The sequence below is a fragment of the Sciurus carolinensis genome, chromosome 16, assembly GCF_902686445.1.
Source record: "Sciurus carolinensis chromosome 16, mSciCar1.2, whole genome shotgun sequence".
NCBI lineage: Eukaryota > Metazoa > Chordata > Mammalia > Rodentia > Sciuridae > Sciurus > Sciurus carolinensis.
Genome location: NC_062228.1, coordinates 65,018,305 through 65,037,049, shown reverse-complemented (window position 1 = coordinate 65,037,049; position 18,745 = coordinate 65,018,305). Strand labels below are relative to the sequence as shown.

At 52.8% G+C, this 18,745-nt stretch overlaps 1 protein-coding gene across 3 annotated transcripts; it reads left to right on the top strand.

The window, feature by feature from the left end:
- Positions 1-16,476, top strand: Hspbp1 (HSPA (Hsp70) binding protein 1). 3 transcript variants are annotated; one of them, XM_047528803.1, is made up of 8 exons: positions 1-174; positions 599-806; positions 3,311-3,515; positions 5,143-5,367; positions 11,032-11,187; positions 11,298-11,394; positions 11,852-11,963; positions 16,044-16,476. In XM_047528803.1, exons 2-8 carry the CDS (start codon positions 603-605, stop codon positions 16,116-16,118), a joined length of 1,074 nt encoding a protein of 357 aa, XP_047384759.1. In that variant the 5' UTR covers positions 1-174; positions 599-602; the 3' UTR covers positions 16,119-16,476. The 3 variants fall into 3 exon arrangements, with proteins under 3 accessions (XP_047384759.1, XP_047384757.1, XP_047384758.1); XM_047528801.1 differs by having other exon boundaries at positions 3-174; positions 508-806; XM_047528802.1 differs by having other exon boundaries at positions 3-174; positions 505-806.
- The last annotated feature ends 2,269 nt before the right edge of the window (positions 16,477-18,745 follow it).

Sequence of the window (18,745 nt, the reverse complement as noted above, 5' to 3'; positions counted from 1 at the left end):
GCTCAGAGCCCAGGGCGAGCGCATTCAGCCTCACCTACCGCGCCAGGTTGGGTGGGTGCGTCAGGCACTTCCGGGAGAAACCGTGCGTATTTCCGGTCAAGATGGCGGCGCCCAGCAGAGTCAGGTGCGGGCGACTGAGCCTTTAGGCGCGGCGGCGGCTCGGGGCGCGGGAAGGTGAGATCTGTCCCGCTACGGCGCCCCTTCTCGGAGAGGAGGGAAGAGCCCTGTTGCTAAAGAGAACGAAGGGGCAACTTATTGCAGTGGAGGCGGGATAGTAGGGTTGCTAAGAGACGGGGACGCACACAGTGGAGATGGGGGAGGGGATTTGTTGCTAGGGAGAGTGGGTGGGGCCTGTTGCTAGGGAGGAAGGAGGGGCTTAAGGCTTTGGGGAAGGGTCCTGTTGGTATGAAGGAAGGGCAGGGGGTTGTGGTTAACCCGGGTGTGGGCAGAGAGGTTTGAGGTCATGGCGGGGCGCCGAGCTCCCCTAAAGTGCCACCTTCTCAGCAGACCCCCAGGAATCGGCCCATCAGGAAGACAGAGCTGCCTCAGCGGTGACCACCTTCTCTCCCACAACACATTCTTCCCTTCTTCACAAAAGGTCCATGGCAGACAAAGGTTCGGGGGGCAGTCGCCTCCCCCTGGCGCTGCCCCCAGCGTCCCAGGGTTGTTCGTCAGGGGGCAGCGGCTCTTCAGCAGGGGGTTCGGGCAATCCCCGGCCTCCACGCAACCTCCAAGGCCTGCTGCAGATGGCCATCACGGCGGGCTCTGAGGAGCCAGATCCTCCTCCAGAACCCATGAGTGAGGAGGTAAGGTATTGGGACCCAAGAAGCTGGGGTGGGGGGCCTGGGGCAGACGTGTCTTGGGGAACTGTGGCTTGGGGAATTAGAAGCTGGGAATTTCCTGGATGGGGGCAGGATTCCAAAGGTGGAGGCATGGTAGTCTGTATTTGTGCTTGGTAGGGTCTTTGTAGACTGAAGGTCAGATGTCAAGTGTCTTAGGGGACAGATAACTGTATTCCAACACTGTTCTGGGATGCATAATAGCTTTCTGGTTTCAAACAGAAAAACAAACAAACAAAAAGGCTCTTTAAAGTCAGACAGACCTGGATTCAGCATTGTCTAGCTGTGTGACCTTGGATATTTTATTTAATCTTTCTGTGCCTGCAGATCTTCATGTATTTGCAAATTGCTGATAAGGACAATAATGAGAACTTTTCCTCTTTTTCTTTTTTCTTTGCTTTCTTTCTTTCTTTTTTTGGTACTAGGGATTAAACCCAGGGGTGCTTAACCACTGAGCTATATCCCCAAAAATGGCCCCCAGCCCTTTTTTATATTTTGAGACAGGGCCTTGCTAATTGTTGAGACTGGCCTGGAACTTGGTATCCTCCTGCCTCAATCTCCTGGGTCACTGGGATCACAGCACTGTGCCTGGCTATAACAGCACTTCTTAAGGTGGCTCAGAGACCAGTTTCATTTGGCCTGCACAAATGCTTTGTGTTCAGGCAGTACATCAATTTGACTTCAGTCAGACTGTACCAGTTGCTAATGGTGTGACCTTGCCTTGGGCAAGTCACAGCTTCTCTGTGCTTCTGTTTTCTCATCTGTGAATTGGGAATAATGGTAATTCCTCATAGAATTGTTTTAAAGATTGATAGCAACATTTATTAGATGTAATATTTAATTGGCAATTACTGTATGGTTCTAATCCATTTATATACATCATGTCATTGAACTCTTAAAACAATGAAGTAGTTGGACTGGGGAGATAGCTCAGTCGGTAGAGTGCTTGCATTGCAAGCACAAGTTCCTGAGTTCGATCCCCAGCATGGCAAGAAAAACAACAACAACAACAACAACAACAAAAACAATGAAGTAGGAAACAGACAAAGAAAGGTCTGTAGAGCCCTCTCACGAGTACTTAACATAGGGCCTGGCAAAAAAAAAATTCTAGTTACTAGCTCTCAGCTCTCATCCATTTTGACCTGGTAGCAGCATTTGATTACCCTCACCTCCTTGAATCTTCTGTCATTTGCTTTTTTAGGATGGTATAGTCTCCTGTTTTTATCCCTCAGTCACTGGCCCTCATTTTCTCCTTTGATTCTTCCTTGTTTCGTGATTCTTAATGACGGAGTGCACCAGAACCAGTCCTGAGATCTCTTGCCGATACTTTTCCTGATCTTATGTTGTCTTGAGGCATAACCCTGACAAGTCTCAAATTTATGTCTCAAAGCAGTGGTCCGCCACTAGGAGCAGTTTTATTCTCCCCAGAGAAAAATTGGCAATGGGTAGAAACATTCTTGGTTGTTATAACTGGAAGGAGGGTGCTGCTGGCATCTAGAGATTGCAGGTCAGGGACACTGTGGCCACTGGATTCCAGTGTGCGGAACAGTCCCCCACACAGAATGATCAAGCTCAGTGTCAGTAGAGCCAAGGTGGAGAGAGTCATCTGAGCTGGAGCTCTACCCTCTAGCAGCCACCCAGTGCTCTACCTGCGTGTGTAGACCATAGCCACACTTAGCAGTTAGGTCAGAGAGTGAACTCTTGCTGCTGCTCCCACTCCGCACCTGCTGTTCTGGTAGCCTTTCTGTCTCCTCTCTCTGGCATACCACATCTCAGCTAATCACACTTTCTCTTCATAATGAGTCTGGGATCTGAGTATTTCTCACCACTGCCTGGATCTCTGCCTCAGCCTCCTGACAAGTCTCCCCTCCCTGCCCTTCTCCCCTCACCCTGCTCAGACCCCCGCCTGGCGGCTCCCCCACCTGCTTCCAGTGAGATCCCAGGTCTTTATAGCCAGCCATAGGGTAAGACCTGATCTGCTCCTGGGACTCTCTCCCCTCCCCCTCTGCACCTGCCTCCTTGCTCGCTTTGCTTCAGCTCCATTGACTCCCAGCTGGTCCCTCTGCCTGGAGTATTCATCTCCTGAGTATCTGCCCGTCTGTTCTGTGACCGACCTCATGCCGCATGGCCTGCCCACGACTGTCCCGCCCAGTTGGCAGCCCCCCGCCCCAGCTGCCCACCCCCTGTACTCACCCGCACCCACAGTGCTTGTCCCATCACTGAGCTGTGTGCTGCATGGTTGCTTGTTTCATGTGCCATCCACTCCTCCACCAGAGTGAGCACCCACCCCTGCAGGAGTTTCTGTCTGCTGGCTCAGGACCAGGTCCTTAGTGCCCAGGAAAGAGCCTGGGCATAAAAAGATGCTCCCTGGTGTTTGCCACAGAGGGCAAAGTCAGCCTCGTGGTGGCTGTCACTAGTACTGTCACTCCCTAATTAGCTATGGCTCTTCTGTCTTCATCTTTGTCCTCCAGCGACGCCAGTGGCTGCAGGAGGCCATGTCGGCTGCCTTCCGAGGCCAGCGAGAGGAGGTGGAGCAGATGAAGAACTGTCTCCGAGTGCTGTCCCAGCCTGCGCCGCCCACAGCTGGTGAAGCTGAACTGGCCAGCGACCAGCAAGAGCGTGAGGGGGCCCTGGAGCTGCTGGCCGACCTGTGTGAGAACATGGACAATGCAGCAGGTAACCCCTCGTCCCCACCAGGGCCTGTCACCTCTGTCCACATCTCAAACAGCTCAGGCTCGTTGCGTCTCTTGAGGATCACATCACTGGCCCCATTCCAGCCTCTGGCCTCCTCCTCTAGCCAGGAGGATCAGGGCTCTTCTTGGACCCTAATAAGCCAGCCTGGTGGTGGGTTCTGTCCACCATTTTCCTAACAAGTTCTGAGGCTGGTCATTTCTTTTCTGTCTGCTGACCACCCACTGCTACTCCCTAGAGTATGAAAGGGGAGGTGGTTTGGGGTGGAGTGGTCAGGGAAGGCCTCCCCTGAGGTGATGTTTGATCAGAGACCTGAAGTGAGAGGGTGAGTAGTGGGATTATCTCTTGAAAAAGCATTCCAGGCAGCAGTAACAGCCAGTGCAAAGGTCATGAGGCAGGAATGTATGTTCATGTTCAGAACTGCAGGAAGGCCCTAGAGGCAGAGTGGAGCAAGTGAGGGTCCAGGGGTAGGAAATGACACGGGGCACGTGGGACCTTGAAGATTGAGGTGCATGCTCTGGGTCTTACTCTAAACATAGCAGAGCCCATAAGTTGCAGCAGGTGGGTGCTGAGTGATGTGGTGTGGTCATCAGGGTTTGGGTTGGGGCTTCACTTCCGTGGCTGCTAGTCCAGACTGTGCTGCTTCACGGAGCAGGAGCTTAGGCAGGTCCCTGGAGCTCTTGAAGCCCTGGTCACCTCCTGTGTCCATGGGCTTATGAAGATGAGAGGTGAGAGCTGCACGGGACTCCATCTGCCCTGCTGCGGGCACAGAGCAAAGGTGCAGGGCAGGGGTTCGGTGTTCACTTTGGGCATGGCAGGACCAGGTTGGGAAGGCCTTCTTACTCCAGGCTCGGGAGCACAGTTGGCACTCTGGGCCTCGGGGAAGATGCCCAGTGTTTCCTAGATGTATCTGGGCAGTGGGTACTGTGCCCCCAGTGTACCAGATGGCTTTCGTGACTTCGTCTTTGACTTGATCAGGAAACTGTTGGGCAGCTGCTGTGTGCTAGGCACTGTGTGAGTCTCCAGGTATAGCAGCAGTGACTGGTAACCGGTGGGGAGTAAAGGAAGCGTCCCTTTCCTCTGGGACTTGCTTCTCTCCACATGTGTGTGCACACGAACACTTTTTTTCCCTTTTTTTTTTTTCGATTTAGAGACCAGGACCTTGCTGAGTTGCTGAGGCTGGTCCTGAACATGCCATCCTCCTGCCCCAGCCTCCTGAGTCCCTGGGATTACAGGCGTGGTCATTGTTTCTGGCCAGCTTTTTTCTCTCTTGGTGTGACTGGCTTATTTTTTCCTTGGCAAAACTGCGCAGTGCTAGCGAAGATGGGCTGTGCAGAATGTCCTCTCACGTGGTTGTTGACCTCGCTACTATTTGTTGAGGCAAAATCCATGTAACAGAATTAGCCATTTTGAAGCATGTAATTCATGGTGTGTAGTGTACACACAGTGTCATGCCACTGTGTCTCCAGAACTTTGTCGTCCCCCCCAGATAAGACCCCATACCCGTTAAGTCATGTCCCTGTATGCTGAGGTATTGGGGTGAGGACGTCAGCCTGTGAATTCAGGGGCGTCATTCAGCCTGACTGACTTCTGCCCTCTGTCTCCTGCACAGATTTCTGCCAGCTGTCGGGCATGCACCTGCTGGTGGGCCGGTACCTGGAGGCAGCGGCTGCAGGGCTGCGGTGGAGGGCGGCGCAGCTCATCGGCACGTGCAGCCAGAACGTGGCGGCCATCCAGGAGCAGGTGCTGGGCCTTGGGGCCCTGCGCAAGCTGCTGCGGCTGCTCGACCGGGATGCCTGCGACACGGTACGCGTCAAGGCCCTCTTCGCCATTTCCTGTGAGTGTCCCAGGTGTCTGGGTGCAGGGGTCCGGGCGGGGCCAGTACTGTCCAGGAGGGGGCCTGCTGGATCCGCCAGGGGCAGGGGACGGGGCACCTCGGTATTCCTGTACTTCTGTGCCTGGCAGGACAGCACTGGCTCTGGAAGGGAGCATCGGCCTCTCTGGAGCACACTGTGGGTCTGAGCTGATGTCAGCCATGCAGGGAGGTGCTGGAACCACATCCCGTGTGGATGAGAAGGGTCGACTGCCAGAGGACGGTGTTGGCTGTAAATCAGTTACCCATAAACTTAGCTCATCAATAAAAACACGAGAGCCAATACTCCTTTTTTTTTTTTTTTTTTTTGCGGTGCTGGGGTTTGAACCCAGGGCCTTGTGCTTGCAAGGCAAGCACTCTACCAACTGAGCTATCTCCCAGCCCCCAATACTCCTTTTAAATGAGAGGGGATGTGACAGGTCTTGCCCTACCAGATCTGGCCTGCAACAACATGGAGCAGCCCAGCTCTGTTGTATTTATAACACAGGTAAAGGGGGCAAGACTGGGAGGAACTTCTTCTATGATGCACAGGATGGGGTGGAGTTAGAGGAGCCATTTTCTTAGAGGACTGTTGCAGAACTAGACAGGGAACCATCCCCACAGTGCTGCACACCCGCCGGCAATCTGGGACAGACCTCAACCTCAGCCAGTTCTGGGAAGACAGACCCCTACGTCATGAGGCCTGGCCTCGGATTCTGCTAGATGAGGATGGCTTCCCACAGTGGGCAGCACTGTTCCAGTCTCAGCCCCACTCTGTCCTCGCCTGGGGCCAGTTCATTCTTCCAGGGACCATCCTGTGTACCCTGAGCTGTGTCCCCAGCCGCCACCCAGCGTGATAACCAGGACGCCTCTGGCGTTGCAGAGTCCCTGGGTGGAGACCACCACGACTCCACCTTTTATCCTGATGGGGGCTGTTTCTCAGGATCTGGTGGCGTGGACGGAGACTTGGCCAGGGTTGTGCAGCTCTTACTGCCTCACCTTTCGAGGTAGGGACCACAGCATGCCCTCTGCAGAGAGGAGGGGCCAGGCCAGGGAGGCCCGTGAGGACACAGGGAGCAGTGTCGCGCCTGTGTGTTGGTGCTTGTGTGTGCGCTACGCTGGGACCCCCACACGGCCTTGTCCTTTTTTAACAGCTTTATTGGGACATAGGTCACAAGCCACACATTGGCCTTTTTAGGGTGTACAATTTAGTCCTTCCCAGCACAGTCACAAGGATGTGCAGCCCCCATCTGATTCATCACCCCCAGCGCAACCCAGTGGTACTAAGCAGTCTGTGACCGTCTCTGCTCCCTGCGTCCCCCCGTCTGTCTGCTTTGCTGTTGAGGCTTTGCCTCTCCTGGACTTCTGATACGCATGGACCCGAGCGGCCTTTTGTGTCTGGATCTTTGGGCATATAGCCGTCCCCCTGTCGCGTGCGCCATGCTTCTTCCCTGTTTGTGGCTGAGTGAAGTGCCCCTGTGCAGGTATCGCAGGTCTGCTCATCCACCTGCTGATGGACGTAGGGCCTTCGAGTCCCGGTTGTGAGCCATGAACATGGGTGTATGAGTCTGTGTGGATGAAAGTTTTTATTTCACTGGGGACGTACCTGGGAGTGCACTTGCTGTGTCATGTGTGACTCCTTGTCTTTCTATTCCAGGTCGACTGTTTCTTAACTCTGGCAGCCATACGTGGTCATGGAAATGGGGTGCAGGGAAGGGCCCACACCCTTGTTCCTGAGCCCTGGTGTCCTGCCTGTTCCTGTGAGATGGGCAAATGGTGCTGGGCACAGAGGCCAGGGAGAGGAGCAGGGAGGGTCTGGAGGGGACCAGGAGGAAGGGAGCATTCTAGCCAGGGGAGGAGTCACAGAGAGGAGGGCATTGGAAGGTCGCAGGGTAGACTAGGCAGGCGAGGGACAGACATAGGCAACTCAGCCACGAGGGCACAGAGGAGAGGACTTGGTGTCCAGAGTTGGCAGACCAGAGTAGGACAAGGAGGGGTTGACTGTTTTCTTCTTTGTTTTAAAAAGTTCTTAGTCAGGTGTGGTAATCCTAGAGACTCTGGAGGCTGAGGAAGGAGGATCATAAGTTCAAAGCCAGCCTCAGCAACTTAGCAAGACCCTAAACAACTTAGTGAGACCCTGTCTCAAAATAAAAAATAAAAAGGGCTGGGGAGTGGCTCAGTGGCTAAGTGCCCCTGGGTTCAGTCCCTAGTACCAAAAAAAGTAGTTCAATTCAGCGTTCAGAGAGCCTGTAAGATGGCCACGTGGCTCAGTTCAACAGGCAGACAAGAAGAGAATGGAAAGCCTGTCTCTGAACTGCTGGTCCTTTCTCAGATTCACTTGCATTTTCTGCCCCCAGAGACCGTGGCAGATCTGTAAGCACAAATGTGTGAGGTGTGTGTGTGAGTGAGGGTGGGGTATGGGTGTGCGTGTGTGGTGGGTGTGTGTGAGTGTGGTGGGGTGGGGTTGTGTTGGGTGTGTGTTGTGGAATGTGGGGTGGGGGTTTGTGGGGGGCGTGGGTGCGTGTGTTGGGTGAATTTGTATGGTGTGTGGCGTGAGGTGTGAGAGCACAGAGCACACAGATGCACACATGCCTGTCTTTCTCCCCTGCCTTGACACGCACCTGGTGGAGCACTGTCCCCACTCTCTGCACCTTGAGCACCTCAGCGGCAGTGGCTTCGTATCTTTGCCCAGTTCTATGGAGGCGACGGGGAGCAGCCCCCTCCAGTCCTCCTTGCTTTGTGGTCATGGGGAACAGGGTGTCATCTGTGCACCCTGCCGAGCTCTGGGCAGGTGGTGCCTCCTTTGAGCCCCACAGTGCCTTCTGAGGCCAGGTGCTGAAGGCCAGCCTCCACGTGGTCCTGGTGGACAAAGGTTTGGTGAAGGCTGCTGAGTGGCCTCACAGCGTGGCTGTCCCCCCAAGAGGGTTGTCCTGGTCAGGAGCTACGCTGCCATTTGTTTGGAAAGGGGGTTGACGTACCCATTTTGAAGCACGCAGTCCGGTGGGACCTGCCCTTTCTTCGGTGGCTTCAGGGCACGCCCTTGCCTGCACAGCTGCTCATGGCCCATGGCAGCAGCCTTGCTACACTCGCTCCTCCTGCGAGCACGGAGGGCTCACTTGCTCTCCACCTGTGAGTGGCTCTGTGTCCACAGAGAGGGGGATTCAGAGACTTGGGGATCAGTGGAGGTGTGCCTGTGAGGGCCTGGGGACGGAGACTCTCGAGCACCAGTGTGCTTGACCCAGGGTGCTTTACCACCACGTCACATCCCTAGCCCTTTCTGTTTTACTTTTAAGTTTTAAGTCAGGGTCTTGCTGAGTTCTGGGGCGGCCTTGAGCAGTTGCAGGTTCACAGCAGAACTGAGTGGAAGGTACGGAGTTCCCACGACCCGCCTCCCTGGTTGTCAACATGCCCACCCTGAGCTGCGTGTTTAACTAGGTGGACCTCCACTGCCTGTCACTGTTGGCGGAGCCCATGGTTGCCCTGCGGCTCACTCTGGTGTCCACCAGCACAGGCCATGGCTTCACGGCTCCAGCCCGTGCTCCTCCTGCCTCGCAGCCCTGACCCTTCTTCCTTGCTCCCGGCCTGGCCTCGGCTTCCCGCAGGTCCTGTGGTTGGAACCCTGCTGTGTGCAGCCTTCTCTGGCTGTCTTCTTCTTTCACTTGGTAGTGTGCATTTACGGTTCCTCTCTGGCGCAATAGCTCACTTCTTTTCAGTGCTGAATAAGTGCAGCATTGCAAAAAAAATTTTTTTTTAGTTGTAGATGGACACAATACCTTATTTTATTTATTTTATGTGGTGCTGAGGATGGAACCCAGTGTCTTGCACGTGCAGGTGAGTGCTCTACCACTGAGCCACAACCTCAGTCCCAATAAGGGCAACTTTTAAACAATTTTTGGTACTGTAGCTTGAACCCAGAGGCATTTAGTCACTGAGCCATATCAGCCCAATTTTTTATTTTGAGACAGGGTCTCACCAAGTTGCTTAGGGCCTTGCTGTGTTGCTGAGGCTGGTCTCAAACATGGAATCCTCCTGCCTCGTCCTCCTGAGCCTCTGGGATTACAGGGGTGTGCCACTGTGCCCAGCAAGTACAGCCTTTCTAAGGGAGAAGTGTGACTCTGTGGTGGCCTTGGTTTTCATTTGAAAGAGGTGGAAGCCACACCCAGATAGCCCTGCTGCTGCCCATAGGGTGGATGTACCGGGGTGGGTGGGAGGCGGAGAGTGAGTGTGGGCTTAAGAGGTAAAGGTCTACAGGGAGCAAATGGCAGCTTTCAAAGAGGGGTGATGGTGTCATGTTAGAACTGGGGATCTGGGCGCCAGCATCAGTAGAGTGGACCAGGGATGCTGCTGCACACCATGTAGTGAGAAGGGAACTCCCACACCAGAACTCCAGAAGCACAGCGCCAAAAGTCTGCCGAGTCCAGGCGTGAAGCCCTGTGTGAGGGGCGTGGTGGCTCCGGGATATCTCTTGATGGACGTGTTCTTTCCTTATTCGTTTGTTTGTTTATTTATTTATAGTACTGGGATTAAATCCAGGGGTGCCCTATTACACAGCTACATCCTCAGATCTTTTTAGTTCTTGAGACAGCATCTCTCTGACTTGCCCAGCCTGACCTCAAACTTGGGATCCTCCTGCCTCACCCTCCTGAGTTGCTGGAATTGCAGGCATGTGCCACTGTACCTGGCTAGCATTACCTATTTATTTTTTTCTTAGTTGCTGTTGGGCCTTATTTTATTCATTTATTTATATGCAGTGCTGAGAATCAAACCCAGTACCTCATACGTGTGAGGCAAGTGCTCTACCACTGACTTACAACCCCAGGCTGCATTACCTATTTTTAATTCTCATGACTGCCTCAGAGGTAGGAGCTCTTGGATTCCCAGGTTACAGATGAGGAAGGTGAGGCCCAGAGAGCCAGGCTATAGATCATGCATGGCCTTCATCCTGACAACAGAGAGAATTCTGGAAGGCCTCTGGTCCCCAGGGAGTCAGTTCTTGGGCAGGCTCTAGGCCTGCAGGAACAGGAGTCATAGGCAGCTTGTGGCCACCAGGTACCTGCACATGGCGGGCGTCGGTGAGGAATTGAGCCTTTCATTTCAGTCCACTTCACTGAAACGTGGAGTAAGAAATCTGAGGGGCTGGGGTCCTAGCACAGTGGTAGAGCGCTTGCTGAGCATGTGTGAGGCACTGGGTTGGAGTCACAACACCGCATATGAACAAATAAAGTTCTCGACAACTAAAAAAATACATATTTAAAAAAAAAAAAAAAAGAAACCTGAGGCGGTGCACAACATTCTGTGAAAGGCAGCTGTGCAAAGGCAGCTGTGTGAAGTGTCCTGTTAGGTAGATCCAGAGAGACCGAAAGTGGATCTGTGGTTGCAGGGCTGGGGAGGGGAAATTGGGGATGAGTGTTCACGGTGCTGGGTGTTGGAAGTGTTCTGGGTTAGGTGGCAGGGATGGTAGTGCCCCGTGGGAATCTGCCTGGAACCCCTGAGTTGTGCACTTAGAAACAGTGAACTGTGGGTTGGGAATTATTCTTCCAAGAGACTTCCAAGAAAGGTAGACGAGGTGGGCTGGGGATAGCAGTGACAGCGGTGACGGTGGTGGTGGTGGTGGCAGTGGTGACTCTGATCTCGAGGCCTCTTCCCCAGGCCTCGTCCGGGAGCAGGAGGCTGGGCTGCTGCAGTTCCTCCGCCTGGATGGCTTCTCTGTGCTGATGCGGGCCATGCAGCAGCAAGTGCAGAAGCTCAAGGTCAAGTCAGCGTTCCTGCTGCAGAACCTGCTGGTGGGCCACCCAGAGCACAAAGGTGGGTGGCCTCTGCCATGGGGAGCAGACATTCTGGGAGGGGAGGGGACAGGTGTGGGTGGCATGGGGTGGCACGGGACTGTCCTTTTAACCCTGCAGCCCTTGCCCTAGGGACCCTGTGCTCCATGGGGATGGTCCAGCAGCTGGTAGCCCTTGTGAGGACGGAACACAGCCCCTTCCACGAGCATGTGCTTGGAGCCCTGTGCAGGTGTGCTGGGCCCTGAGGACGGGCCAGGCGGTTCCTACTGGGGAGACAGCTCAGGCGTCCAGCCTCCTCCCCCCGGACCCAGGACTCGGAACCTTCCCTGGGGGATGAGGAGTGTGGGATCAGGAACCACAAAGCCCTAGTTCCCCCACCCTCACAGCATACAGAGCTGCCAGGGAGAGGGAGGCCTTTCCTGCTGCCCAGCCCCAGGAGCAGCTGAGTGTTCGCAGAGGTGGAAGGGAGCGCCCTGAGCGGTTTGGGGTGGGGTGGGACTTCGTGGCAGATCTGTGCTGAGTGTCTCTCACCATCTAGTCTCTGAGATGACATGGGACAGCTGAGGTCCCTGTGCAGGTGGGAAGCCAGGTGCAGCGTAGGCAGTGACCTGCCCAGGCCCCCATGGGAGCACGGGTGGGTGGGGGCGGCCCGGGCTGTCCCTAAGTGGCTCCCCTGTGCCCCGCAGCCTGGTGACAGACTTCCCCCAGGGCGTGCGCGAGTGCCGGGAGCCTGAGCTGGGTCTGGAGGAGCTGCTGCGCCACCGCTGCCAGCTGCTGCAGCAGCGCGAGGAGTTCCAGGTTCGCAGGCGGGCACGGAGGGGGTGCGGGAGGCAGGTCAGTGAGGGACGCGCGGTCGACGGTCGTGTAGGGAGGAGTGGTCAGCTACTCCTTAGGCGTTCGGTTAGTGGACCGGAAGTGGTGTTCCTGAGTGAGTGACGGATTCAGCCGACTGTTGGCGGGTGCTCTGTCCATGCTTACGCGTGCTCAGCAGAGCCATGCTCAGTGCCTGCCACCCTCCTGGGCCATCTGTCCCGCTGTGGCATGGAGCCCCTGGTGGTTCTGAGGTGTGGGTAGGATGTGTGGGCTGCTGCTTGCTGCATCTGTGTGATCAAGCCCCAGGCATCCCGTGCCAGGCACTACATTGGGCCATTCCAGGGCCTGCCCGAGGCTGCCCTGCCCACCGAGAGGTTCACCACTCGTGGGTGGCATCATGTGAACTGACCAGCACTTTTTTGTTGTGGTGGTGGTGGTTTTGGTACTGGGGATTGAACTGGGGGCATTTGACCACTGAGCCGCATCCTCAGCCCTTTTTTGTATTAAATTTAGAGACAGGGTCTTGCTGAGTTGCTGAGGCTGGCTTTGAACTTGTCATCCTCCTGCCTCAACCTCCCATGCTGCTGGGATCACAGGCGTGCATTTGAACAGCACCCGGCCAGCACTCCTTTTTTTAAAAAAATGTTTTTTTAATTTTTTACTTACTTTTTAAAGATTTTTTTTTTTTTTTTTAGTTGTAGATGGACACAGTACCTTTATTTTACTTATTTTTATGTGGTGCTGAGGATCAAACCCAGTGCCTCACACTTGCTAGGCAAGTGCTCTACCACTGAGCCACAACCCCAGCCCTAAAGATTTTTGATAGCTTTCTTTCTTTCTTTAGGTACTGGGGACTGAACCCAGGGGCACTTAACCACTGAGCCACATCCCCAGCCCCTTTTATGTTTTATTTTGAGACAGGATCCCACTGAGTTGCTTAGGGCCTTGCTATGTTGCTGAGGCTGGCTTTGAACTCAGATCCTCTTGCCTCAGCCTCCCGAGCCACTGAATTCAGGCATGTATCACCACACCTGGCTTTTTTTAGAGCTTTATCAAGGTGTAGCTGACGTACAATAAAGTGTTCGTATTGAGAGAGTAAGCACAGGCGATTTTGGCCCAGGCAGCGGTGGAAACCTTCACTCTTCATCTTCCACTTGTGAGGTAATAGGGAGCCCGTGGCAGGCCCAGAGAGACACTGGGTGCTGGCGTGGGGCACAGGTGTGCTGTGTGTGCGTGCACAATGGAACATGGTTTTACACGTACTGTTTTATACGATATGCTGTCAGAGCAGAGCTACAGTGAGGAGGGACGACACCCCTGATGGGTAGAGAGTGTGTGTCACCGTAGGTCGGTCAGTTTGCTGTGGCTGCCACCACAAACAGTGGCTTTGGTCATTCATTGTGGTGCTGGAGATGGAACCCCAGGTCTCATGAATACTTGGCAAGCGTCCCACCACTGAGCTACATTCCCACCCAGTGGAATGTCTTTTTTCTTTTTGTTTTTGGTACTGGGGATTGAACCGAGGGACACTATATCACTGAGCTATAGCAACCCCATCTTTTTTTGTTATTTTGGGACAGGGTCTCATAACTTTCCCTCAGACTTCCCATGCTCCTGCCTCAGCCTCCTGTGTCACTGGGATTGTAGGTGTGCACCACTGTGCCCAGTCAACTGAATGTCTTGAAATAAACATATTCTCTCACAGTTCTGGAGGCCAGAAGTCCAAAAATCAGGGTGCCCTCAGAATCATGCTTTTGGCTTCTGGTCCTTGCTGGCACTCTGCAGCGTTCCCTAGTTGTCATAGTCAGTCCATCTCTCCTATCTTCATGTAGCCTTCTTTCCTCTGTGTTTTGGAAATCTTTCCATATTTTTAGATATAAATGTAATGTTAATGCAATTCAATTATATAGTATTCTCCATATTGACTATAAAGAGCTAGTCAGTCCTTTTTTGTGGGCATTTACTTTTTTGGGGGTCCTGGGTATGGAACCCAGGGCCTCATACATGTTAAGCATATGCTGTGCCACTGAATGAACCCCCAGTCCTACTGATGCTTTTTTATTTTTTTTTTGTACTGGGGATTGAATGAATCCAGGGGTACACTACCACTGAGCTATGTCCCCCGCCCTTTTTATTTTTTATTTTGAGACAGTGTCTTGCTAGTTTGCTGAGGCTGGCCTCAAATTTGTGATCCTCCTGCCTCAATCTCCCATTTCACTGGGATTGCAGGTGTGCACTACTGTGCTGGGCTACTACTAACAGATCTTTCAGTTACGCGATTCAAATGTCAAAACCCACAGGGAGGATAAACAGTGAAAAGTATCTCTTACCCACGTCCTCAGCTATCTGCGTCCTCAGCTGCCTGATACCTCTTCCAGTGCCTTTGTGGCCTTCCTAAGATACTAGGTGTGCATCCAAGCAAAGGTGCATATCAGTTCCTCTTTTCTTTTCTTTGAGCAGAGTTCTCTCCTCCTGACCGCAGTTTTTGTGCTGCCTTGTTCCCTTTCCTAACCCCTCCCAGCACGCGTGGGTTCTTCCCTGCTGGTGACATCTGCAGGGAGCGCAGACTTCTCTGACATAGCTCTCTCCTACAGGGGTGCAGGTTCTTTTCATCTGTTACAAACGCTGCTACGGGGAGGATCTTTTATATGCATTAGCTTGGATGTCTGTAGAACATGTTTAAGGAGGGAAATGGAGCAACTTGGGAAGCATCAAAATCAAAACTTGAGTGTGGGGGTGCAGCTCAGGGTAGAGCCCCTGGGAGCTCCCCAGGACCCTCTCCTTACCCCCGCCCCCCAAAAGAAAGAAAGCTGGGTGCAGGAGCTGCAGGTGGGTGAAGGAGCGCAGGCCGTGCCGTTAGCTGCTGCTGGGTGTTCCTCCTCAGCCGCGCGGGGCTCCCTCCCTTGTGGCCTGCCTTAGCTGACTGCTCAAGTGATTTTTCCATCCGGTTTGCATTTTCTCCCATGAGTGAAATTAGGCATTTTTTCCTTGTGAACAATCATTAGTTATTCATATCCTTTGTCCATTTATTTATTGAGTACTTTTGTTTTAAAAAATTTTTTTTAGTTGTAGATGGACACAATATATTTATTCGTTTATTTTCATGTGTTGCTGAGGATCGAACCCAGTGCCTCACACATGCGAGCTACAGTGCCAGCCCAGTTTGATTTTTGCAGTACTAGGGATTGAACCCAGGGGCACTCTGCCACTGAGGTACATCCCTAGCTCTTTTAATTTTATTAAAATTAATTAATTTTTTGGCATCAGGGATTGAACCCAGAGATGCTTAACCACTGAGCCACGTCGTAGCCCTTTTTATTTTTTGAGACAGAGTCTTGCTAAGTTGCTTAGGGCCTTGCTTAACTGCCCAGGCTGGCGTTGAACTTGTGATTCTCTTGCATCAACCTCCTGAGTCGCTGGGATCAGTTGTGGGTCACTGCCCCCAGCTTTATTTTTTATTTTGAGTCAGGGTCTTGCTAAGTTGCTGCCGGTCTTGCTGTGTTACTGAGGCTGGCGTGCAACTTGCCATCCTCCTGCCTCAGCCTCCCGAGTTGCTGAGACTACAAGTGCAAGGCACTGCGCCCAGCTGGGTGGCAGAGTTTATATTTGAACTTTTAAAGGTGTTTAAGCATTAAGTATGCAAGAACTTTGTCATATAAATCACAAATACTTTTTCCCCAACATATTTTTTTTTCACTTTTTTATCTGCAGTTTATCTGCCATGGAGGTCTTTTGTATTTCCGTTAGCGTGTTTTTTTCTGGTATCTGGGGTTTGTATTCACGAAAGGGGTTTGAGTGTGCAGTGATGGGGTCAGTCACTCTGGGGAGTCAGAAGTGACCGACAGTGCTGGTGAGAACAGACCAGTGTGGGAGACCCCAGGTTCTAGCTCAGTAGTTCAGAAACCAGTGGGAAGGGAAAGCGAGTAATGGACCTGAGCGGTGGTCGGCAGAGCCAGGGTGGCTTCTTGGGTGGTCGGGAAGTGACGAGGACTTGTTCCTGCTGCTCTGCGTGCTGGTGGCAGGGTTTGGCCTCTGCTCAGGTCTCCCCTCTCCCCCGTCACGCAGGAGGAGCTGGAGTTTTGTGAAAAACTGCTACAGACCTGTTTCTCCAGCCCCACGGATGACAGCATGGATCGGTGAACGAGGTGGCTTCTTACCTTCTCCACAGGAGCCCCCAGCCTCCTGCCTCCCTCCCTCCCACCCGAGGCATTGAGGGGCCTTGTGGAACCTGGGCCTGGGGCATGCCAGCCTGTACTGGGCTGCCCCCTGGAGGGGTCGCCCAGAAAGGCACCGGCTCCTGGGACCCCACCTCCCATGCTTGCTTGCCCTCAGTCCCTTTCTCACGCCTGCAGTACCCTTCTAATAAAGGTGTTTATCCTCCTCCCCGTCACTGCCACCTTGTCACCTCCCTTGGAGGGTGCTTGGGGGAGGGCAGGAGAGGCATGAGCTGGGGGACTTGGAGAGCCACTGGAGAAATAATAAAAGTGTTGCTCCTTGACCCGCAGAGCCGTTGTCTCCTGTCTTCTGGCCTCTAGAGAAAGAACATGGGAACGTCTGTCCTTTTGGCTTACCAGCATCTCTGAATTCTCCTCAGTTTGATTAGAGGTTCTAAGGTAGAAGTCATTCCTTCTCAGCATCCTTGCAGTAGGATAGTCATGTGACTTCACCTCCTCCAGTGATGGGAGCTAGTGATGGAGGAGGCCCCGCCCGGGTTACATGCTGGCCGGGGCTGGAGCAGATGCACCTGGCTTTTAGAGAGGGTGGGCAGAGATTCTGCCCATAGTGACTGTGCTGGATGCTGGTGACAGCAGCCGCTGTGTCCCAGGAGCAGGCTTGTGGCTGGGTGCAGACTGGTTTGATTGCAACTCACTAAGCCTATCTCTGGAGCCTTTTCAGAGATCTGAGGGGAACCACTGCACCCCCTTTAATCAGTTCCTTTTCTGTTTAGCTAAAGGAAGTTTTGTCATTTGCAACCAAGAGTCCTGACTGATGCTGTTTTTCAAGTCATTGAGCCCGGGGTAGTTAATCCTTGGCTGACTTCACTAGTCAGGATTGAAACCTGGGCTCATCCCTAGGCTGTCCTGGTTTCCCCACTCCATGTGATGCTAGCTAGACTCATTCCTCTCATGTGGACTATACCTGTACACCAGGAATTTTTTAGTCAATTTGGGATTTGGGGCAATTATTTTCACCTCTCTACCCAAATTCAGGATGGAGAGGTAGGTGCAGGATCTGAGAACTGGGACTCAAATGTCACCTTTATGACTGTTACAACCATTTGAAAAATTAGTCTGTCTTGCTGCTCCTTCACCCCCACATCAGACAAGCATGCCCAGCTGCCTGAGTGGGTCTCCCCTTGGGTGGTCAGGAGCAGGCCAGAGCACAGGTGTGCTGTGGGCAAGTTGGCTGCACATGGGAGGAGCCCAGGGCTGAGCAACAATGCCCATGGGAGCAGGTGAATCATTCCGCATCCTCTGAAGGGGTGGAGGCCAGGATAGAGACACTATTAAGCTCCTTCATGTACATACGTGACGGTGGGAAACATTGTTCCCACTATACACTCGAGAAGTTCCAATCCTATTACTCAAAACAGCATCATCGGTCTGTGATGTCTGCCCAGGTAGAGACAGATTTCAGTCCCCAGCCCTTGCAGCTTCCGGGATTCTTGAGATCTGCTTCTCATGATCCATTTGGTGGTTAATATGATGGTCCTCCTGCCCCACAGTTCCTGACACTGTTGAAACAGTGTGACAACTATGCCATATTGAGGGAAAAGACAAGGGAGCCAAATGCTGGGTTGCTGGGTCAAAGATAGGATCCCAACATAGAAGAAAAGCAGCAGAAGGAATGCCTCACTGTGGTCATTAATTTTAAGTGCCAACATACCTGGGCTATGGGACACTTGGCTCATGAAACACAACTTCTAGATGTGTCTTTGAGGGTGTTTCTGGAAGACATTAGCGTTTGATCAGTAAACTAAATAAAGAAGGCTCCTCACCAGTGGGAGTGGGCATCACATCATCTGTTGAGGGTCCAAACAACAAAAGGGCAGAGGAAGGGCAAATTGACTCTGTCTTCTGCCCTTGGACATAAGGCTGGCTGGTTCTCAGCCTTTGGACTCAGACTGGGACTTGACTGTTGGCTCTCCTGATTTTCCAGTCTTCAGGCTTGGTCTGGTAGTACACCTCCAGCATTCCTGGACCTCACGGGACTTCTCAGCCTCCATAATCGTGTAGGCCAACCCCTCATAACCACTTTTTGTGTGTGTATGTGATGTCAGGGATCAAACTTGGGACCTTGCACACGCAAGTGCTTTACCACTGAGTCACATCCCCAAGCTAGATAAAATCGTTTTCTATATATATGTATTTTTTGGTACCAAGGATTGAATTCAGGGCACTTAACCACTGAGCCACATCCCCAGCCCTCTTTTTGTATTTTATTTAGAGACAGGGTCTCATTGAGTTGCTTAGGGCTTCATTAAATTGAGGCTGTCTTTGAACTTGTGATCATCCTGCCTCAGCCTCCCAAGCCACTGGGATTACAGGCGTGCACCACTGTGCCTGGCTGCTTTTTATATATTGATAAAAATCCTGCTGGTTCTGTTTCTCTGGAGAACCCTAATGTGCTCATAATTTCTGCAAGTTATATGTCAGGAACCTGAGACCACTTTAAAATGAGACACCAAAGATGAAAAGGAGGCTGAGGTTGTGGCTTAGTGGTAGAGCACTTGCCTAGCATGTGTGTCAGCACCACAAATAAATAAA